Source organism: Hyaena hyaena, unplaced genomic scaffold, assembly GCF_003009895.1.
Source record: "Hyaena hyaena isolate Hyena2069 unplaced genomic scaffold, ASM300989v1 scaffold_917, whole genome shotgun sequence".
Lineage (NCBI taxonomy): Eukaryota > Metazoa > Chordata > Mammalia > Carnivora > Hyaenidae > Hyaena > Hyaena hyaena.
Window position 1 is genome coordinate 161,193 of NW_024081537.1, and position 15,499 is coordinate 176,691.

General features: G+C 42.8%; 2 protein-coding genes across 3 annotated transcripts in view; one reads left to right on the top strand and one right to left on the bottom strand.

Annotated features, from left to right (window-relative positions):
- The window catches only part of NSDHL (NAD(P) dependent steroid dehydrogenase-like), a 31,487-nt gene extending 27,054 nt beyond the window's left edge, over positions 1–4,433 (bottom strand). The window contains exon 1 of the mRNA XM_039220700.1: positions 4,351–4,433. The gene's annotated coding sequence lies outside the window, so the exon portion shown is untranslated. The remainder of the gene's footprint in view (positions 1–4,350) is intronic.
- CETN2 (centrin 2) overlaps positions 1–9,018 on the top strand; it is a 44,950-nt gene extending 35,932 nt beyond the window's left edge. The window contains exons 1-5 of one of the 2 annotated variants that reach the window (XM_039220702.1): positions 4,684–4,751; positions 5,693–5,851; positions 6,369–6,497; positions 7,856–7,993; positions 8,443–9,018. In XM_039220702.1, the coding sequence (XP_039076633.1) occupies positions 4,749–4,751; positions 5,693–5,851; positions 6,369–6,497; positions 7,856–7,993; positions 8,443–8,532 (519 nt within the window). In that variant the 5' untranslated portion in view covers positions 4,684–4,748 and the 3' untranslated portion in view covers positions 8,533–9,018. Of the gene's footprint in view, positions 1–4,683; positions 4,752–5,692; positions 5,852–6,368; positions 6,498–7,855; positions 7,994–8,442 lie in introns of those variants that run through there. The other variant, XM_039220701.1, reaches the window with a different exon arrangement.
- The last annotated feature ends 6,481 nt before the right edge of the window (positions 9,019–15,499 follow it).

Here is a 15,499-nt window from a genome sequence, read left to right on the forward strand (position 1 = left end):
GAAACGACCTGACCAGAGAGTTCACCAGGAAGATAAACCTGGCAGAGCAGGGATACTGGACAGGTGAGAAGCAGGCACAGGGAAATTATTCACCAGTCATTCAAACAAGCTTTATTGAGCACCTAATACATGCCCCTCACTGTTCCAGGTACTGGAGTACCAGCAGTGAACAAAGTAAAGATGCCTGCCCTCATAGAGCTTACCTTTTAGTGGGTGGGCAATAAAGAACAAAATAAGTAAGTGCCATGGGAAAACAGTAGTGCAAGATATGGGGCTCAAGCATGCTGGGGGCTGCAGTACTAAATAAATATTGTGCTTAGGGTGCCCACTGAGAAAGAAGGTGATAGTGGAGCAAAGACCTGGAAGAGGGAAAGAAGTGGAGCAAACAGTCAGAAAGGCCAGCTAGAGCAAAAGTTCTGAGGAATGTGCCTGTGTGTTTGAGGCCAAGCAAGGAACCTAGTGTCCAGCTGGAATGAGCCTGGAGAAAGGAAAGGGCATGTCATGCCAGGCCCTGAAGACCACGGTGAGAATTCTGGCTTGTAGGAGCTGGGAAGCTGCTGACAAAGACCTGAATTGGAAGAGGAGCAGTAGAGGTGGAAAAGAGAAAAGAAATGACATTTAAGTGGGAGAATGGATAGAACCTACCTGGACGCTGGTTAATGGGGAGGGGACAGGAAAAGAGTGAAATATGACTGAATGGTTTTGGACCTGGTTCATGCTGAGAGAGTAAGGGAAAAAAGAGCAGAAGGTCAGCAAAGACTTTCATTTAATGGTTGCTAATATATCTCATGCCTTTATCAGCCTAAGAAGCTTATGATCTGTGCTCTCCCTCCCTAAATAATTCCCCAATGCCCAGAGGGGAAGCAGGTAAAGGCTGAGAGCCCTCTTACACTGGACTAGTTGCGGAGGGCAGATCCTGGACCTCGAGCTCCGCTGCTTCAACCCTTGCACATGCCCCCATATACATTATTAAAACGCATATGCCAACAAATTGCATCCCTTCTTAATAAAGACCCTCGAGAAAGTCGGGATAGAAGGAACTTACTTAAACATCATAAAAGCCATCTATGAGAAGCCCTCAGCTAACATCATCCTCAACGGGGAAAAACTGAGAGCTTTCCCCTGGACAATTTAGAAGAAATGGATAAATTCCTAGAAACATAAAAACTAAAACTACCAAAACTAAAGCAGGAAGAAAAAGAAAATTGGAACAGATGAATTACCAGCAAAGAAATTGAAGCAGTAATCAAAAAACTCCCAAAAAACAGAACTCCAGCACCAGACGGCTTCACAAATTCTACCAAACATTTTAAGAAGAGTTAATACCTATTCTTCTCAAACTATTCCAAAAAATACAAGAGGAAAGAAAACTCCCAAATTCATTCTATGAGGTCAGTACCACCCTGATACCAACCAGATAAAGACACCACAAAAAAAGAGAACCACAGGCCAATATCTCTCATGAATACAGATGCAAAAATCCTCATACTAGCAAACCAAATCTGACATTACACTAAAAAAATTGTTCACCACAATCAAGTGTGATCTATTCCTGGGATACTAGGCTCATTCCATACTCATAAATCAATCAATGTGATATATCACATCAGTAAGAGAAAGGATAAGAACCATATGATTTCAATAGATGCAGAAAAAGCATTTGACAAAATACAACATCCATTAACATTCATGATAAAAACCCTCAACAAAGTAGGTCTAGAGGGAACATACCTCAAGAAAGTAAAGGCCTTATATGGAAAACACACAGCCAACATCATACTCAATGGTGAAAAACTGAAAGCTTTCCCGCTAAGATCAGGAACAAGACAATGTTGTATACTCTTGCCACTTTATTCAACATAGTACTGGAAGTCCTAGCCACAGCAATCAGACAACAGAAAGAAATAAAAAGCATCTACACTGGTAAGGAAGAAGTAAAACTCTATTTGTAGATGATATAATACTATATATAGAAAATCCTAAAGATTCCACCAAGAAACTACTGGAATTGATAAATGAATTCAGTAATGTCACAAAATACAATATCAATGTACAGAAATCTGTTACATTCCTATACACTAATAATAAAGCAGCAGAAAGTGAAATTAAGAAAACAATTCCATTTACAACTGTAACAAAAATGACACAGTATTTAGGAATATACATAACCAAAGAAGTGAATGACCTGTACTCTGAAAACTATTAAACACTGATGAAAGAAATCCAAGACAAGGCAAAGAAATGGAAACGCAACCCATGTTCATGGGTTGGAAGAACAAATATTGTTAAAATGTCCATACTACCCAAAGCAATCTACAGATTTACTGCATTTTTTTCACAGAACTAGAACAAACAATTCTAAAATATTTATGGAATCACAAAAGATCTCAATTCGCCAAAGTAATCTTGAAAAGGAAGAACAAAACTGGAGGTATTGCAAATCCAGATTTCAAGTTATATTACATAGTGGTAGTAGCTAAAACAGTACGGTACTGGTATAAAAGTAGACACATGGACCAATAGAACAGAATAGAAAAGCTCAATTAATCTTTTACAAGGCAGGAAAGAACATGAAATGGGAAAAAGACAGTCTCTTCAACAAATGATGTTGGGAAAGCTGGACAGTTAAATGCAAAAGAATGGAACTTGACCATTTTCTTACACTATACAAAAAAATAAACTCAAAGTTTGGATTAAAGGCCTAAATTTAAGATGTGAAACCCTAAAAATCCTTGAAGAGAGCACAGGCAGTAATCTCTCCGAAGTTGGCTACTGTAGGAACTTTTTTTCTGGCTGTGTGTCTTGAAGCAAGGGAAATAAAAGCAAAAATAAACTATTGGGCCTACATCAAAATAAAAAGCTTCTGCCCAGCGAAGGAAACAATCAATAGAACTGAAAAGCGACCTATTGAATGGGAGAATATATTTGCATATGACATATCTGAACAGGGCTAGCATCCAAATTTATAAAGAACTGATACAACTCAACACCCCAAAAACAAATAATCTAATTAAAAAATGGGCAGAAGACCTAAAATAGACACTCCTCCAAAGAAGACATCCAGATGGCTAACAGACACATGAAAAGATGCTCAACATCACTCACCGTCAGGGAAGTACACATCAAAACTACAATGAGATATCACCTCACAGAATGGCCACCATTAACAACTCAGGAATCAACAGATGTTGGCAACGATGCAGAGAAAGAGGAATTCTCTTGCATTGTTGGTGGGAATGGAAACTGGTGCAGCCATTCTAGAAAACACTATGAGGTTCCTCAAAAAACTAAAAATGATCCAATAAATTGCACTAATGGGTATTACCCAAAAGATACAAAAAGGGATACATGCACACTGATGTTTATAGCAGCGTTATTTATAATAGCCAAGATATGGGAGTAGCCCATATTTTGATGAATGGATTAAGTGAGAAGGAGGATGTGGTACACACACACACACACACACTGGAATGTTACTCAGCCATTAAAAAAATGAAATCTTGTCATTTGCAACGACATGGATGGAGCTAGAGAGTATAATGGTAAGTGAAATAAGTCAGTCAGAGAATGACAAATACTATATGATTTCAGTCATATGTGGAATTTAAGAAACAAAACAAATGAGCAAAGGGAAAAGGAGAGACAAACTAAGAAACAGACTCTTAACTGTGGAGAACAAACTAATAGTTACCAGAGGGGAAATAGGTGAGGGAATGAGTTGCATAGGTTATAGGGATTGAAGGCTACACTTACCATGATAAAAACAAAATAAATTAAAAAAAAAAAGAAATTCTAAAACCACACCCTCCAAGCTCCCCTCAACACTTCCAAACTCCTCAGTGACTTTACTCATGGCAGTGTCTGACCCTGGAATGCTCCCTCTATCTGCCTGAATGTTTGGCTATCCAAGAGTATATTTTGATGACCTCTCTCCTCATGCTCGCTCATAGCTTCTTCACTTCCTTCAAAGTCCGTTCCCAGGCCCCCAACTCACCTTCCTTGGCTGCTTTTAGCCAGGAGAAAACCAAAGTGATCCTCTCTTAAAAATCTGTTGGGGGAGGCGGTGCTCTAGAATGGACACTCTCAAAAAAATAGCCTCAGGGGGATACGGTTTCTAAATCCCAGCCGTCCAAACCTCTGCAACATTCCCCTTCCCTTCTCTGGGTCTCAGTTGCCCTTGTGTACAGTCTCGGCTCTAACACGCAAGGTCACGGTCTTCTCTGGCCCCCCTTTAATTCTGTCTTAGGCCAGACCAGAAACCTCCTGACCAGACCGCCTCACCCAGCATCTTGCCCTCGCGCCCTGTAGCTGATAGAAGGTAGCCTCCAAGGGTGAGGTCGTGACCCTTACCGTCCGTAGGCAATCCTCGGCGCTCCCACAGCTAGTACCCAAAGACCTACAGCCACCCGCGGCCACCCGTTTCTCCACGCCCACGTGAGCCGAGGATCGGCCGAGACTTCTCCACCAACGGAATTGGCTTAGCTCGGCGCTGGCTCAGCCAATCGGTGCTCATAATGTGATCCTGCCCAATGAGGCCAGGTTTCGGCTGTGAGTGCACAGCCCCCCTGGCTCTGGGCCTGGCCTTTGTCCGGTTAGCCCCACCCACCACAGCCCTGCGCCAATGGGGAGCGGCGTTGGCAAGTGGACCGCCAATGGGGAGCGGGGCTGCGCGCGCGGGGCGGTGGGAAAGGCGCTTAGTCAGTGTATAGGTCGGTTGCCGTAACAACGGACTGCGGAGCTGGTCTGCAATGGTGAGTGCACGCCGCCCTTTGGTTCCCCGCGCGCAGAGGCCGAGCCCTTCCAAGGTTTCGTCTGGCCCTGCCAGCTCTCTAGCACCGTTCTCGGTTTTGCCGTCCCCCTCCTTCCTCTGAGCTCTTTCCCGGAAGGATAGGGTGGGTAGAGACGCCTGCCGCCCAGCTGGGCCTGTGATTCGCTGCAGCTCCCCTTCACCCACAGTCTGCCTCTGTCTCCCCTGACCTTCCAAAGCCGGCCCCCTGGGTGACCGCCCCTGGGCAAAGAAAACAGGTTACCCGCAGGCTCTGACCTCTCAGACTCGCTCTACCAAAGTTTACCCACAGAACTGGGGAGGAGGTTTATGATGTTTGATTGTTAGCATGCATTCTAAACTTAAAGTACCGGGACATCCGGGAGCTGTTTTGAGCTTCTTGGAGGAGGCACAGATGTGCCGATTGGATTGAATTTTTATTATGCGATATTGGCAGAATATACATTGTAGCAACCTAGTAATATTTGGCCAAATCTGGAAGCGTGATTACTTCTTAAAATGGGGCTACATAGAGGGAAGCGGAGTACCATGAGTGGGTGTTGTAAGAACATTTCTAGATAATTATTAAAATCCCCAAATTCAGGGACAGCTGATTATCTGTACATTTATGCAGTCAGCTCCTTGGCTAGATCTTTTTTAGGATGATTTTCAGTCACAGATGTCCAAATGAACAAGGAGTCTCCTTGCTTCTAGAAACAGTAGTAAAAAAAGAAGAGGGAGGGATAGAGATGTATGGAAGGATTCATTGTTCTTTCCAGTAAACTCTGTTATCTCTCCTGGTAAGCAGAGCTTCGGAATTGGTTGGTGTAAACAATTTAAAAATAGTTTGTTGTCTGTAACTAGTTTATGTAAAATATGGATTATATTATGTAATACTGTGCTTCTGTGTTTGTAAAACGTCTAAAGGCCTCTAACTTTAAGAAGGCAAGCATGGCCTCATCTACCCAGCGAAAAAGGATGAGTCCTAAACCGGAGCTTACTGAAGAGCAGAAACAGGAAATCCGGGAAGCTTTTGATCTCTTTGATGCTGATGGAACTGGAACCATAGATGTTAAGGAACTTAAGGCAAGCCCTTTACATTCCAACTCCGCTGCCTTGCCTTTCCTCTACTTCTTTTTGTTTCTCTGTCCCCACTCTACCCCTTTTGCCCTCTTCTACCTGCAAGAAGTAACAGGAGAGGATGCACTGTGCTCTGTTTTCCTGATTTTATTTACCTCAAGTGTTATTAAATAAAATGGGGTGCAAATATCAATCTGCATAACGTTCTAGTGTTTCCCAAATTAAAAAAAAATGTTTTAATGTTTATTTTTGAGAGACAGAGCACGAGTGGGGGAGGGGCAGAGAGAGAGGGAGACACAGAATGCAAAGCAGGCTCCAGGCTCTGAGCAGTCAGCACAGAGCCTGGCACAGGGCTCAAACTCATCAACGAAGATCAGCTGCTTAAGTGACTAAGCCACCCAGGCGCCCCTCCAGTCATTTTAACATGACTGTGTCAGATGCTGGCTTAATGATGTCTATGCTGTCATTTTTGTTCCTGCTAGGTTTAGATGTGCATATTGAGATGACCCTGTTTTCATTGTAGGTGGCAATGAGGGCACTGGGCTTTGAACCCAAGAAAGAAGAGATCAAGAAAATGATAAGCGAAATTGATAAGGAAGGGACAGGAAAAATGAACTTTAGTGACTTTTTGACTGTGATGACTCAGAAAATGGTAAGTTAGCTAGGATAATCAGCATATTTTCCATCCATAATGGTGACCAAATTTGAATCTAGATATGAAAATGCCTTCGCTGAAGAAAAGTTAATACAAACTGGAGGGTTCAGCTGATAAAGGATGGTATTTATGACGAAAAATTAGGATGCTTAGGTTCTTCTTGGCTTTCTTCAAGGCCAAAAAAATCACAGGAAAAGTCGGTTTATCCTCTGTAACGTCCTAAAAGTACTACTGCTGTCACTCTTGTGATAATTTTTCTCCAACAGATTTGCCAGTGTGATAACCACAAGCACTAAAACCTGTAAACACCAGTAATTTTACACTGCCTGACAAGACGAAATGTCTATACTTCTTTAAAGGTCAAAATTCTGTTTCTCTCTCATTTGTTAATCTGGGCAGCCTTAGCCTGAGGGCAGATTACTTCCACAGCTGTGCTTTTCACTGCCCTGGGAATTTGGTCTTTCAGCACTTTCAAGGTTGAATTCACCCATCTGTAGTCCCTCATGTGTCACCATTTTAAAGGGTCCAGAGGGTCAAGAAAGACTATGTCATCTGACCAATCTACCTCACCGCCTTGAGTGTCATCCCACTCAGGATATACGTTGATATTCCCATTCGTCCATTGCTCATTCATTGGCCTTCCGGCTCCTCTTTTGTGTGGCTAACCTACACTTTACTAGCCTGTGGAAAAGTAACTCCATGCGTGTCTCAGGTCACAGGTCTGTTCCTACTCTAATAATTCTGTTGCTTTGAAATCATCAAATCATATCTATATTTTTATTTGTATATTAATTTAAGTGGTCAGGAAGCTTAACATTCTGTAACCACCTAGTAAAGCTATCCCACCTTAAAGGTGGGTTCCCATATTGCTCTTATTAGGGAGGTTCTCTCTATCTTTAGCGATCTTTCAGGAATTTCTGGAGTTTGAGCTGTTGGAGATTCTCCTCTCTTCCTCTTTTGGAGTACTTGGGATCCCAGTAACTCTCTGTGATCTCATAACAAGTTAAATATCTCTCTCTTTCCTCCCTGCATCCCCCTACCCCCACTGAGAGGACCCCTCTTCCGCCAGCTCAAGCACTATATTTCTTCTAGCTTTAACTTTACCCTCAATTCTTGTTTCTTTCTGCTTTGTATAGAAAGAATATTTTAAGTCAGTCCTTTATATTTCCTTTTTAGCCTTTGTGTTTATAATAATGTCATTGGGTTTGTTCTCTTCTACCCTGGATGATGTTTGGTCTCCTGTGAGCTAGGACCTATGTCATGAAGGCCATCACCAAGACCACATAGAGGGGTTAGGTGCCTATGGGGCTGCTGCATGAGTAACTGCTTCTATGTTTTCTATTTTACTTGCTAAGTCTGAGAAAGATACCAAAGAAGAAATTCTGAAAGCTTTCAAACTCTTCGATGATGATGAAACTGGGAAGATATCATTCAAAAATCTAAAGCGTGTGGCCAAGGAGTTGGGTGAGAACCTCACTGATGAGGAGCTGCAGGTTTGTAAGGCATCAGCTTGGAGGCCCTCCTGCTTGGAGGCCCTGTGTGACTTTTCCAAATAACATTTTCTCTGATGTGAGCCCCACTTTGAAGGAAAACTAGTGTTCTCTTGTTCCTCTCTTGACCAGTTAATTTATCCTTTGATAGTGTGACAAGCCTATGGGCCTTGCTCCTAGAAAAATGCACACATAAAATTTTACTTCCTATTTTAGGTTTTAAGAATCCCCCTAAGTCAGGATGATCTTCAGGCTCTCTTCTAGATGATATGTATGACAAAGTATTGCTTGATTTTCAAATAACTTTTTGGGAACCAAGCTATTCTAAAAAAGGAACACATTTGTACTGGGTGGACAACCACTGTCTATTCATGTAACCTTATGAAAGCCATTGCTCAGTCATTTTAGCTCATTTATGAATGAATCTAAGCTGAATCTTTATTGTTCTACAGGAGATGATCGATGAGGCTGATCGAGATGGAGATGGAGAAGTCAATGAGCAGGAGTTCCTGCGCATCATGAAAAAGACCAGCCTTTACTAAGATCAGTGTCTTCTTTTCATATTGTGTGAAACCTAGGTTTTGAGAACACAAACTCTTTTCCCCCACTGACCTTCATATATAATTTTAGTAACAACCTTGAATCTCTTTTAGGTATTTGAAAGTGTTCTTAGACATTAAAGTTCTTCATAAGGTGACCTGCTGGTTACTTTAATTCCCCAAAGCAAAAGGAGAGCACATTAGAGTGGAGAAAAGGGTCTTAAAGCTTTCACCCACCTGCAGTTCTGCCGTGTATCACCTCACTCTTGTCATGCGTTTCCACATTGATGCCACCACAGAATGACTTCTTAGGCAAGCACATGTTGTACCCATGTCACCGGAAGCAGGGGACCTCTCTTTGATGTTTCCAGTTATAATTGACACCTGAGTGCAGCTTTCTCTTTTCTAAAACCCAGTGAACTTAGTCGCTTGCATTTGGATGTGTTTGTGCTATTTGTTTTGTCTTAAAAATAAAGCCTTTTTTATTTTGAGCTTTTGTTCTCTAAGGATGAGTTCTTTAGCCTTGACTATGAGTTCATCTTCTAAACCACTGTGCTGAAGACAGCCTGGTAGATCCCCAACTCCATCCCAGCCCATGGACAGAAAATGAAATAATCCTTTACTACTGACTTGAATTGTTTCTTTCCTTGGGAATCTATCAATGTGTAAAACTAGTAGAATTTCCATTTCACCTAAGCCTAAATGATGCTTTAAAAATAGTTTGGGCACAGTGTAAGTCTGAGAGTCTTATTGCTAATTTGAGCTTGGACAAATTGGGGAAAGACAAGTTATTATGACAGTAGGTTGAATTCATCCAACCTCTAGTCAGTCTATTTGGTAGATGGTGTCTCAGAATCTCAGTGTCAGATTGGGCTGAGTGACCTTGTCCAGCCCCCTCTTGACCCTACGTGGGATGACCTATAAGAGAAGCCCTGTCAGATAAAATTAAAGTCTCTGCCCCAGGCTGAGGGTGGGGAACAAGAAAGACCAAGGGGAAATAGAAAATGAACAACAACAATGGAATGCACATTCACCCACACATGGAGAGGAAGAGAATGGGTTTCAAACTTCTGCGGGCATCCTAATCACAGGATAGGGTTGCCTATTTAGCTAATAAAGACAACACCTAAGTCAATTTGAATTTCAGACAATTTTTTTTTAGTACAAGTATATCCCATTTGGACTTTGTGTTGTTTATTCACTGTTGATCTGAAATTTAACTTTACTTGGGTTTCCTGTATTTCAAGTAGTAACCCTACATGGGGAGCATGTAAAGAGGCCTGACCCTGGGCCTCATCCCTGGAAACTGTCATCCTGAATGACTTGGTGACCCTCTCCCAGACAAGTCTGCAAGAGCATAACTCTAGAGAAACACTGGGATGTGGTGGGGGAGCACAGAGTAGCCTCAGACGTGGGTTCTCTCATGAGCTCCACCAGTTTCTGGCTGGGTAATTTGGGACAAACTCCTCCAAGTGCCTTGGGTTCCTTGTCTGTGTAGTGGGGAGAAGAGTTGTGCTTAAGTCAGAGTCTCTGAGGGCACAATGCAGACTCACACCAAGGGCAGACAAGGTATTTCAGAAGTGTTTGTTCTCAATATCATTTCCTTGGTGTGATTGTCACATAGCTTTGTTAGATGTGGGTCCATGAAGTTTTTAATGTTTACTGTCCTCCAAAGTCAAATTGACAGCATTTACTGGGAAGATTTGACCTTTGTCATATTTCTGTTTTCTAATAAGAGGCATATGACATAAGATATTGGAAAGGGGTGAGAAGACTGAGGCCTACTTCCCATTTTACTGTTAACTTTCACCCTGGAAACATTCTTATCTCCTTCTTAATGTTTTCATAAATGAAATATAGTCAGGAATCTTGGGAGACGGGAGAGTGGTAAGTAACACATTATCCTTAAGGATAAAAACAAGCATGAGGTGCTCATCATATTGATGCCTGCCAGCCATTTTAAAATAAGTTTATGGAGGGCATGGGGACAGAGGGGGCAGCATGAATTAGTGAGTGTGAGACTGGAACAGAGAGTCACATGAGGGTCAGGATTATGAGGACAGAGAGGCAGCTGGGGCTACCTCATGCGAAGGCAGAAAAGAAGACTGCAAGGGGGCTGGGGAATGTGGATGGAGAGCGGACTGTGGTCAGTCAGTTTATGTAGGGCTGGACCAGGTAGTTGAAGGGAATGGATGGGATGGGGAAGAAATGGTAGGAGTGGTCAGTGCAGGTGCAGATGATGCAGTTGTAGAGCGGGTGGAAAGTGATGATGGGGGCAGCAGAGTCAGCTTAGGTGGCGCTAGACCAAGAGATATAGGGGAGATGGCAGGGGATGGGGATAGAGAAGTAGAAGTTAGTTTTTGTGAAGCTGGACCAGGGAAATGTGGGAGGAATGGTTAGGAGAGACCTAGGGGTGTAGGGTAAATAGGGAAGGAGAGACAGCTAGGTCAGTTTACAGGAAGGGTCTACAGAGCTGCAGGGGAATGGAGGAGGATGGGAAGGGAGAGAAAGGGAACAGGAACCAACGAGGGAGATGTATGGAGAGTAAGGTAGGGTGGAGTGGGATAGGTAAGAGAGGTCAGTTCAACTGGGGATGAATTAGAAAGATCCTGGGGAGTGAGAGGTGGCTGTGAAGTAGAGGGCCAAAAGTCAGTCCGTGAGGGCAGGAAAGAGTGATTCAGGTGGGGGGAGGGGGAAAGAGGAGACAAAGGGAGCAAGAATTAGTTTCTATGTAGATGGCCCAGTGCTGTAGGAGCTTGGGGGTGATGGGGAGAGGAGAGGTCAGTTCATGTGGGGCTGGACCAGGGAACTGTAGGGGAGGAGGGGTGGGGTTTGACATAGCACAGAGCTTTGTTCATGAAAGTTGGGGGGGAGAGGAGGCGAGAGGGGGCGAGAGGGGGCGAGATTCCTTCATGTGGAACTGATGGGAATGAGATCAGAGGTTAGTTCATATTAGTGGGGAGTAGAGAAATGAAGGGATGTGGTAGAATGGAGAGCAAAACAGGGCATTGCATGTTGAGCTGGATATTGGGAAGGAGAGGGAGCTGAATTTGGTTGATATAAGATGGACCAGAGAGAGTCAGAGGGAGGTGACAGGCATGTAGATAGAGGGAGTAGAAGTACCTTCATATGGAGCTGGAGCAGAGAGGTGGAGGGAGGTAAAGGGGTGAAGATAGAGAGGGAGCTGGAGTCACTTCCTATGAGGATGCAGCAGAGAGATCCAGGGAGATGGTGGGAATGGCGGCTTCAAGGGAGGGAAAGTGAGTGGGATAAAAAAGAAGCTAGTTCCTGTTGGGTCTTGTGGGTCTCCCTACTAACTGAGGGATATATTGGATTTCCTTGAAGGAACTCTCCAGGGGATAGTGTTTTCTTTGCTCCAAAGTGTTTCAACTGCTGGCTAGGAACAGCTGTTTTAATCAATAGCCATACTCAGGCTTGATATAAGTAAAATCTACCTCAAAAAGTTGTTTAAAGAAAGGAGGTAGTTCAGTCCCTGTCTTTCAGACATGGAAGAGCTGCTGGACCTAGGATGTTGATGGGACATTAAAAGGCAGAAATGTACATTGGCTGCCTGGGGGCATCTCCCAGGGTCTGTTCGCCTCCTATCAGGTTTTAAATGCTTGTTTTTGTCACACTTTCAAATACTGAGTTTTGGAAGCACACTCAAAGGCAGTAATACACTCAAAGCAGCACTTTACCAACAATCACAACTCTGTCACGCCTCCACAGCCATCCCACTATGCATTGCAATGTCACTTTGACTAGAACTGCTTGTTCCCTGGTGATGCTCCGTCACAAAACCAAGTTCCCCCGCGGTCCAGGTGCTATGTGTTTTTGAGCCCTTCATGGCCATATTGATAAGTGTCTTGTAGCAAGTGGCTCCCTCCTCACTCCATATCTAAGAACCTGCTCAGCTCAACATTCTGTATTTTAAAAGCCACTGGACTATTGGACATTTTCAGCTGTAGCAAAAGTAATCACTCTGCATTGATTGCAGCTGTGCAGCAATGACATCATTCTAGTGCACCATGTTGTGACATACCGGACACATTTAGTGACCCAAATCTCCATCAATGGCCCCTAAGATTCTCACAGAGTCTCCAAGCCCATTTCTAAAACATCACCACCAGAACATGTCTTCTCTACCTTTACCCTGCTGACTGCCAGTCACCTCTTCTAAATCTCCTAGTAACTACTCCTTTCTCCTACAATTTAGAGGCTTGTAATTTGTATTTCCTTTCTCCTCTGCCCCAAAAGTCTATGTCACCAAGATTTCCCTACAGTAGTCACTGTGATCCACCCCTTTCTTTTTCATTTCTGAAGCTACCACCTCAACCCAAATTTGGATTGTTATAATGCCCTTTCTTCCTTGCCACTGTGGGGCCTGGGATCTCTACAATGCTGTATCTGCCCTTGTCTAGACTTCCTGACAACTAGTCACTCCTTGGAGCCCCTGAGATCCAGCAACCTCACCACTCACCTGGACGTCCTGCTATCTTCTCTCCCTTCCCTCCAGGCTTTTTTAGCTTGAAAAATCAATCCTCTTGAAGGAATATGCCAACAAAAGAGGATTTGTTTTCTTTCAGAAAGTTGATCTTTTTTTTTTACTTGCACTGACTAAAAGGCTGTTTACCTATTTGTCTTCAGCAGTTTTTGAAAGCTTCAATTCATTTTCAGCTTTAGCGTCCCTGAATTTTTTTTTCCTTTGGGATCCACATCATTGCTTTTTTTTTTTATCCATTATTAGATATCTTCTCTCCTATCTTTTGCATTTATTTATTTATTCATTTATTCATCAAATACTTTAAAATTTTTTCTTAATGTTTATTTATTTTTGAGAGAGAGAGAGAGCGCAGGGAAGGTGCAGAGAGAGACAGAGACAAAGAATCCAAAGCAGGCTCCAGGCTCCAAGCTGTCAGCACAGAGCCTGATACAGGGCTCAAACCCATGAACTATGAGATCATGACCTGAAGCTTAACCAACTGAGCCACTCAGGCACCCCTCATTCAGCAAATACTTAATGAGCACTCAGGCCTTGACCCAGGCTCTCAAGTGAAAGAAACACACAATCGCTAGCTTCATGGGATTTACACTCTAGTGAAGGACTGAAGGGGTGCTATTTTAGACAGGATTGTGAGGCACCTTCTTGTAGAGGTGACATCCTAGCAAACACCTGAAGCCATGTGGAGATCTGGGAAAAGAGTACCCAGGCAGAGGAAACACCAGGTACAAAGTCCCTGAGGCAGCAGTGAGCTTGGTGTGAGGAACAATGAGCTTGGTGTGAGTCTCATGCAGCTGCAGCAAAGTAAGCAAAGTGATAAATGACAAGTTGCAGGAGGCAGAGGTTGGGTAAATTAAGGCCTTGTAAATCCCCAATGTAAGGGTTATATTCCGTGGGTGATGGAGGTGGTGGTCAGCACTGGAATCTGAGCAGGAAAGTAACATGTCTTATGCTGGAGTCTCATGCTGCCAACTGTGTTGAGATTTGCCTATGAGAGTATATATCTTTTCACAGTATGGGCTCATTTAGAGGCCTCCCTGCATAGCGACATGGCTGACTTAGACATTTTTTTAAAAATTTGGATAATTTGAGATTCAGAAATTTCTGGGGCAAGTTTTGCTAGGGAATGTGAAGTGTTAGAGGCAGATTTCTCCTTTTTAGAATTCCCATCTTTCAGCAGTCACATTCCTTTCTAGAGTCTCTAGCAGTGGGATCACAAATTATACTCTGTGTTATTTAGCTTCCTGACTTTTTCCTCTAGGAGTTTGCCTCCTCAAGTTCTCTAGTCTAAGCTTATGGTTAATGTCCACCCAAACTGGTTCATTATTGTTATGAAGTTCAAAGTGCCATTATTATTTTCTCCCAAACTCTGGTTATTTTCTCAGCCACAGACAGTTCTCTCTTGCTGGTCAGGTTTAATAGATCATTCTAGGGACACTGGCTTATAACTCCCAGACCTAGGATTTACCAAACTCTTTATGGTTTAGAAAGGACTTGCTCCTTGCATTATCAGTGTTGGGCAGGGATTATTATTACCCCATTTTACATATAAAGCAAATGAGGCTCAGAAAGGTTAAGCATGAAATCCAAGACTCAAGCTAAGGGTTTCTGACTCTAAAGTTCATGCTCTTTTCTACTCTATCACTCTGCTCTCTAAGGGTTTCTGACTCTAAAGTTCATGCTCTTTTCTACTCTATCACTCTGCTCTCTAAGTAAAACAATTTGCTTCTTATTTCAAGGAGTTTAAATACTTTCAAGTGGAAGCTGGATGGTTTATCTCTTTCTCTCTGATTTGGCTTAAATGATTTCTATCTTAATTTCTCACTTAGAATTCTGATTGCTTACAACACCCATCAGGGCAATTACTTAAATGCATTACAGCTTCCTACTAAGGGTTTAGGCCCCAAAAGACATTAACATGGCCAGCAGAGTGATTATATTTATGTAACAACTTGACTGGGTTATGGGGTGTCAAACATTATTTTGAGTGTTTCTCTGATGGTGTTTCTAGAAGAGATTAACACTTAAATCTATAGACTGAGAAAAGTAGATTGCCCTTCCTAATGTGGGTGGGCCTTATCCAATCAGTAGAAGGCATGAATTTAACAAAAAAAGGCTGATGCTTCTCCTAGTAATAGAGAAAGAATTCTTCCTTTGAACTGGGACATTGGCTTTTTCCTGCCTTCTGACTCAAACTGAGATGTCAACTCTTCTTGGGTCTTGAGCCAACAGCCTTCAGACTGGAACTGCACCAATGGATCTGCTAGTTCTTAGACCTTCACGCTCAGAAACTTGCACCATTGGCTCTCTTGGGTCTTCAGTTTGCTGATTTACCCTGAAGATTTTGAGACTTTTCAGTCTCCATAATCATGCGTGCCAATTCCTTATAATCAATCCATTCGTCCATCAATCTCTCTTTGTCTCTCTGTGTTTCTGTCTAGATAGATAGATAGATAGATAGATATAATT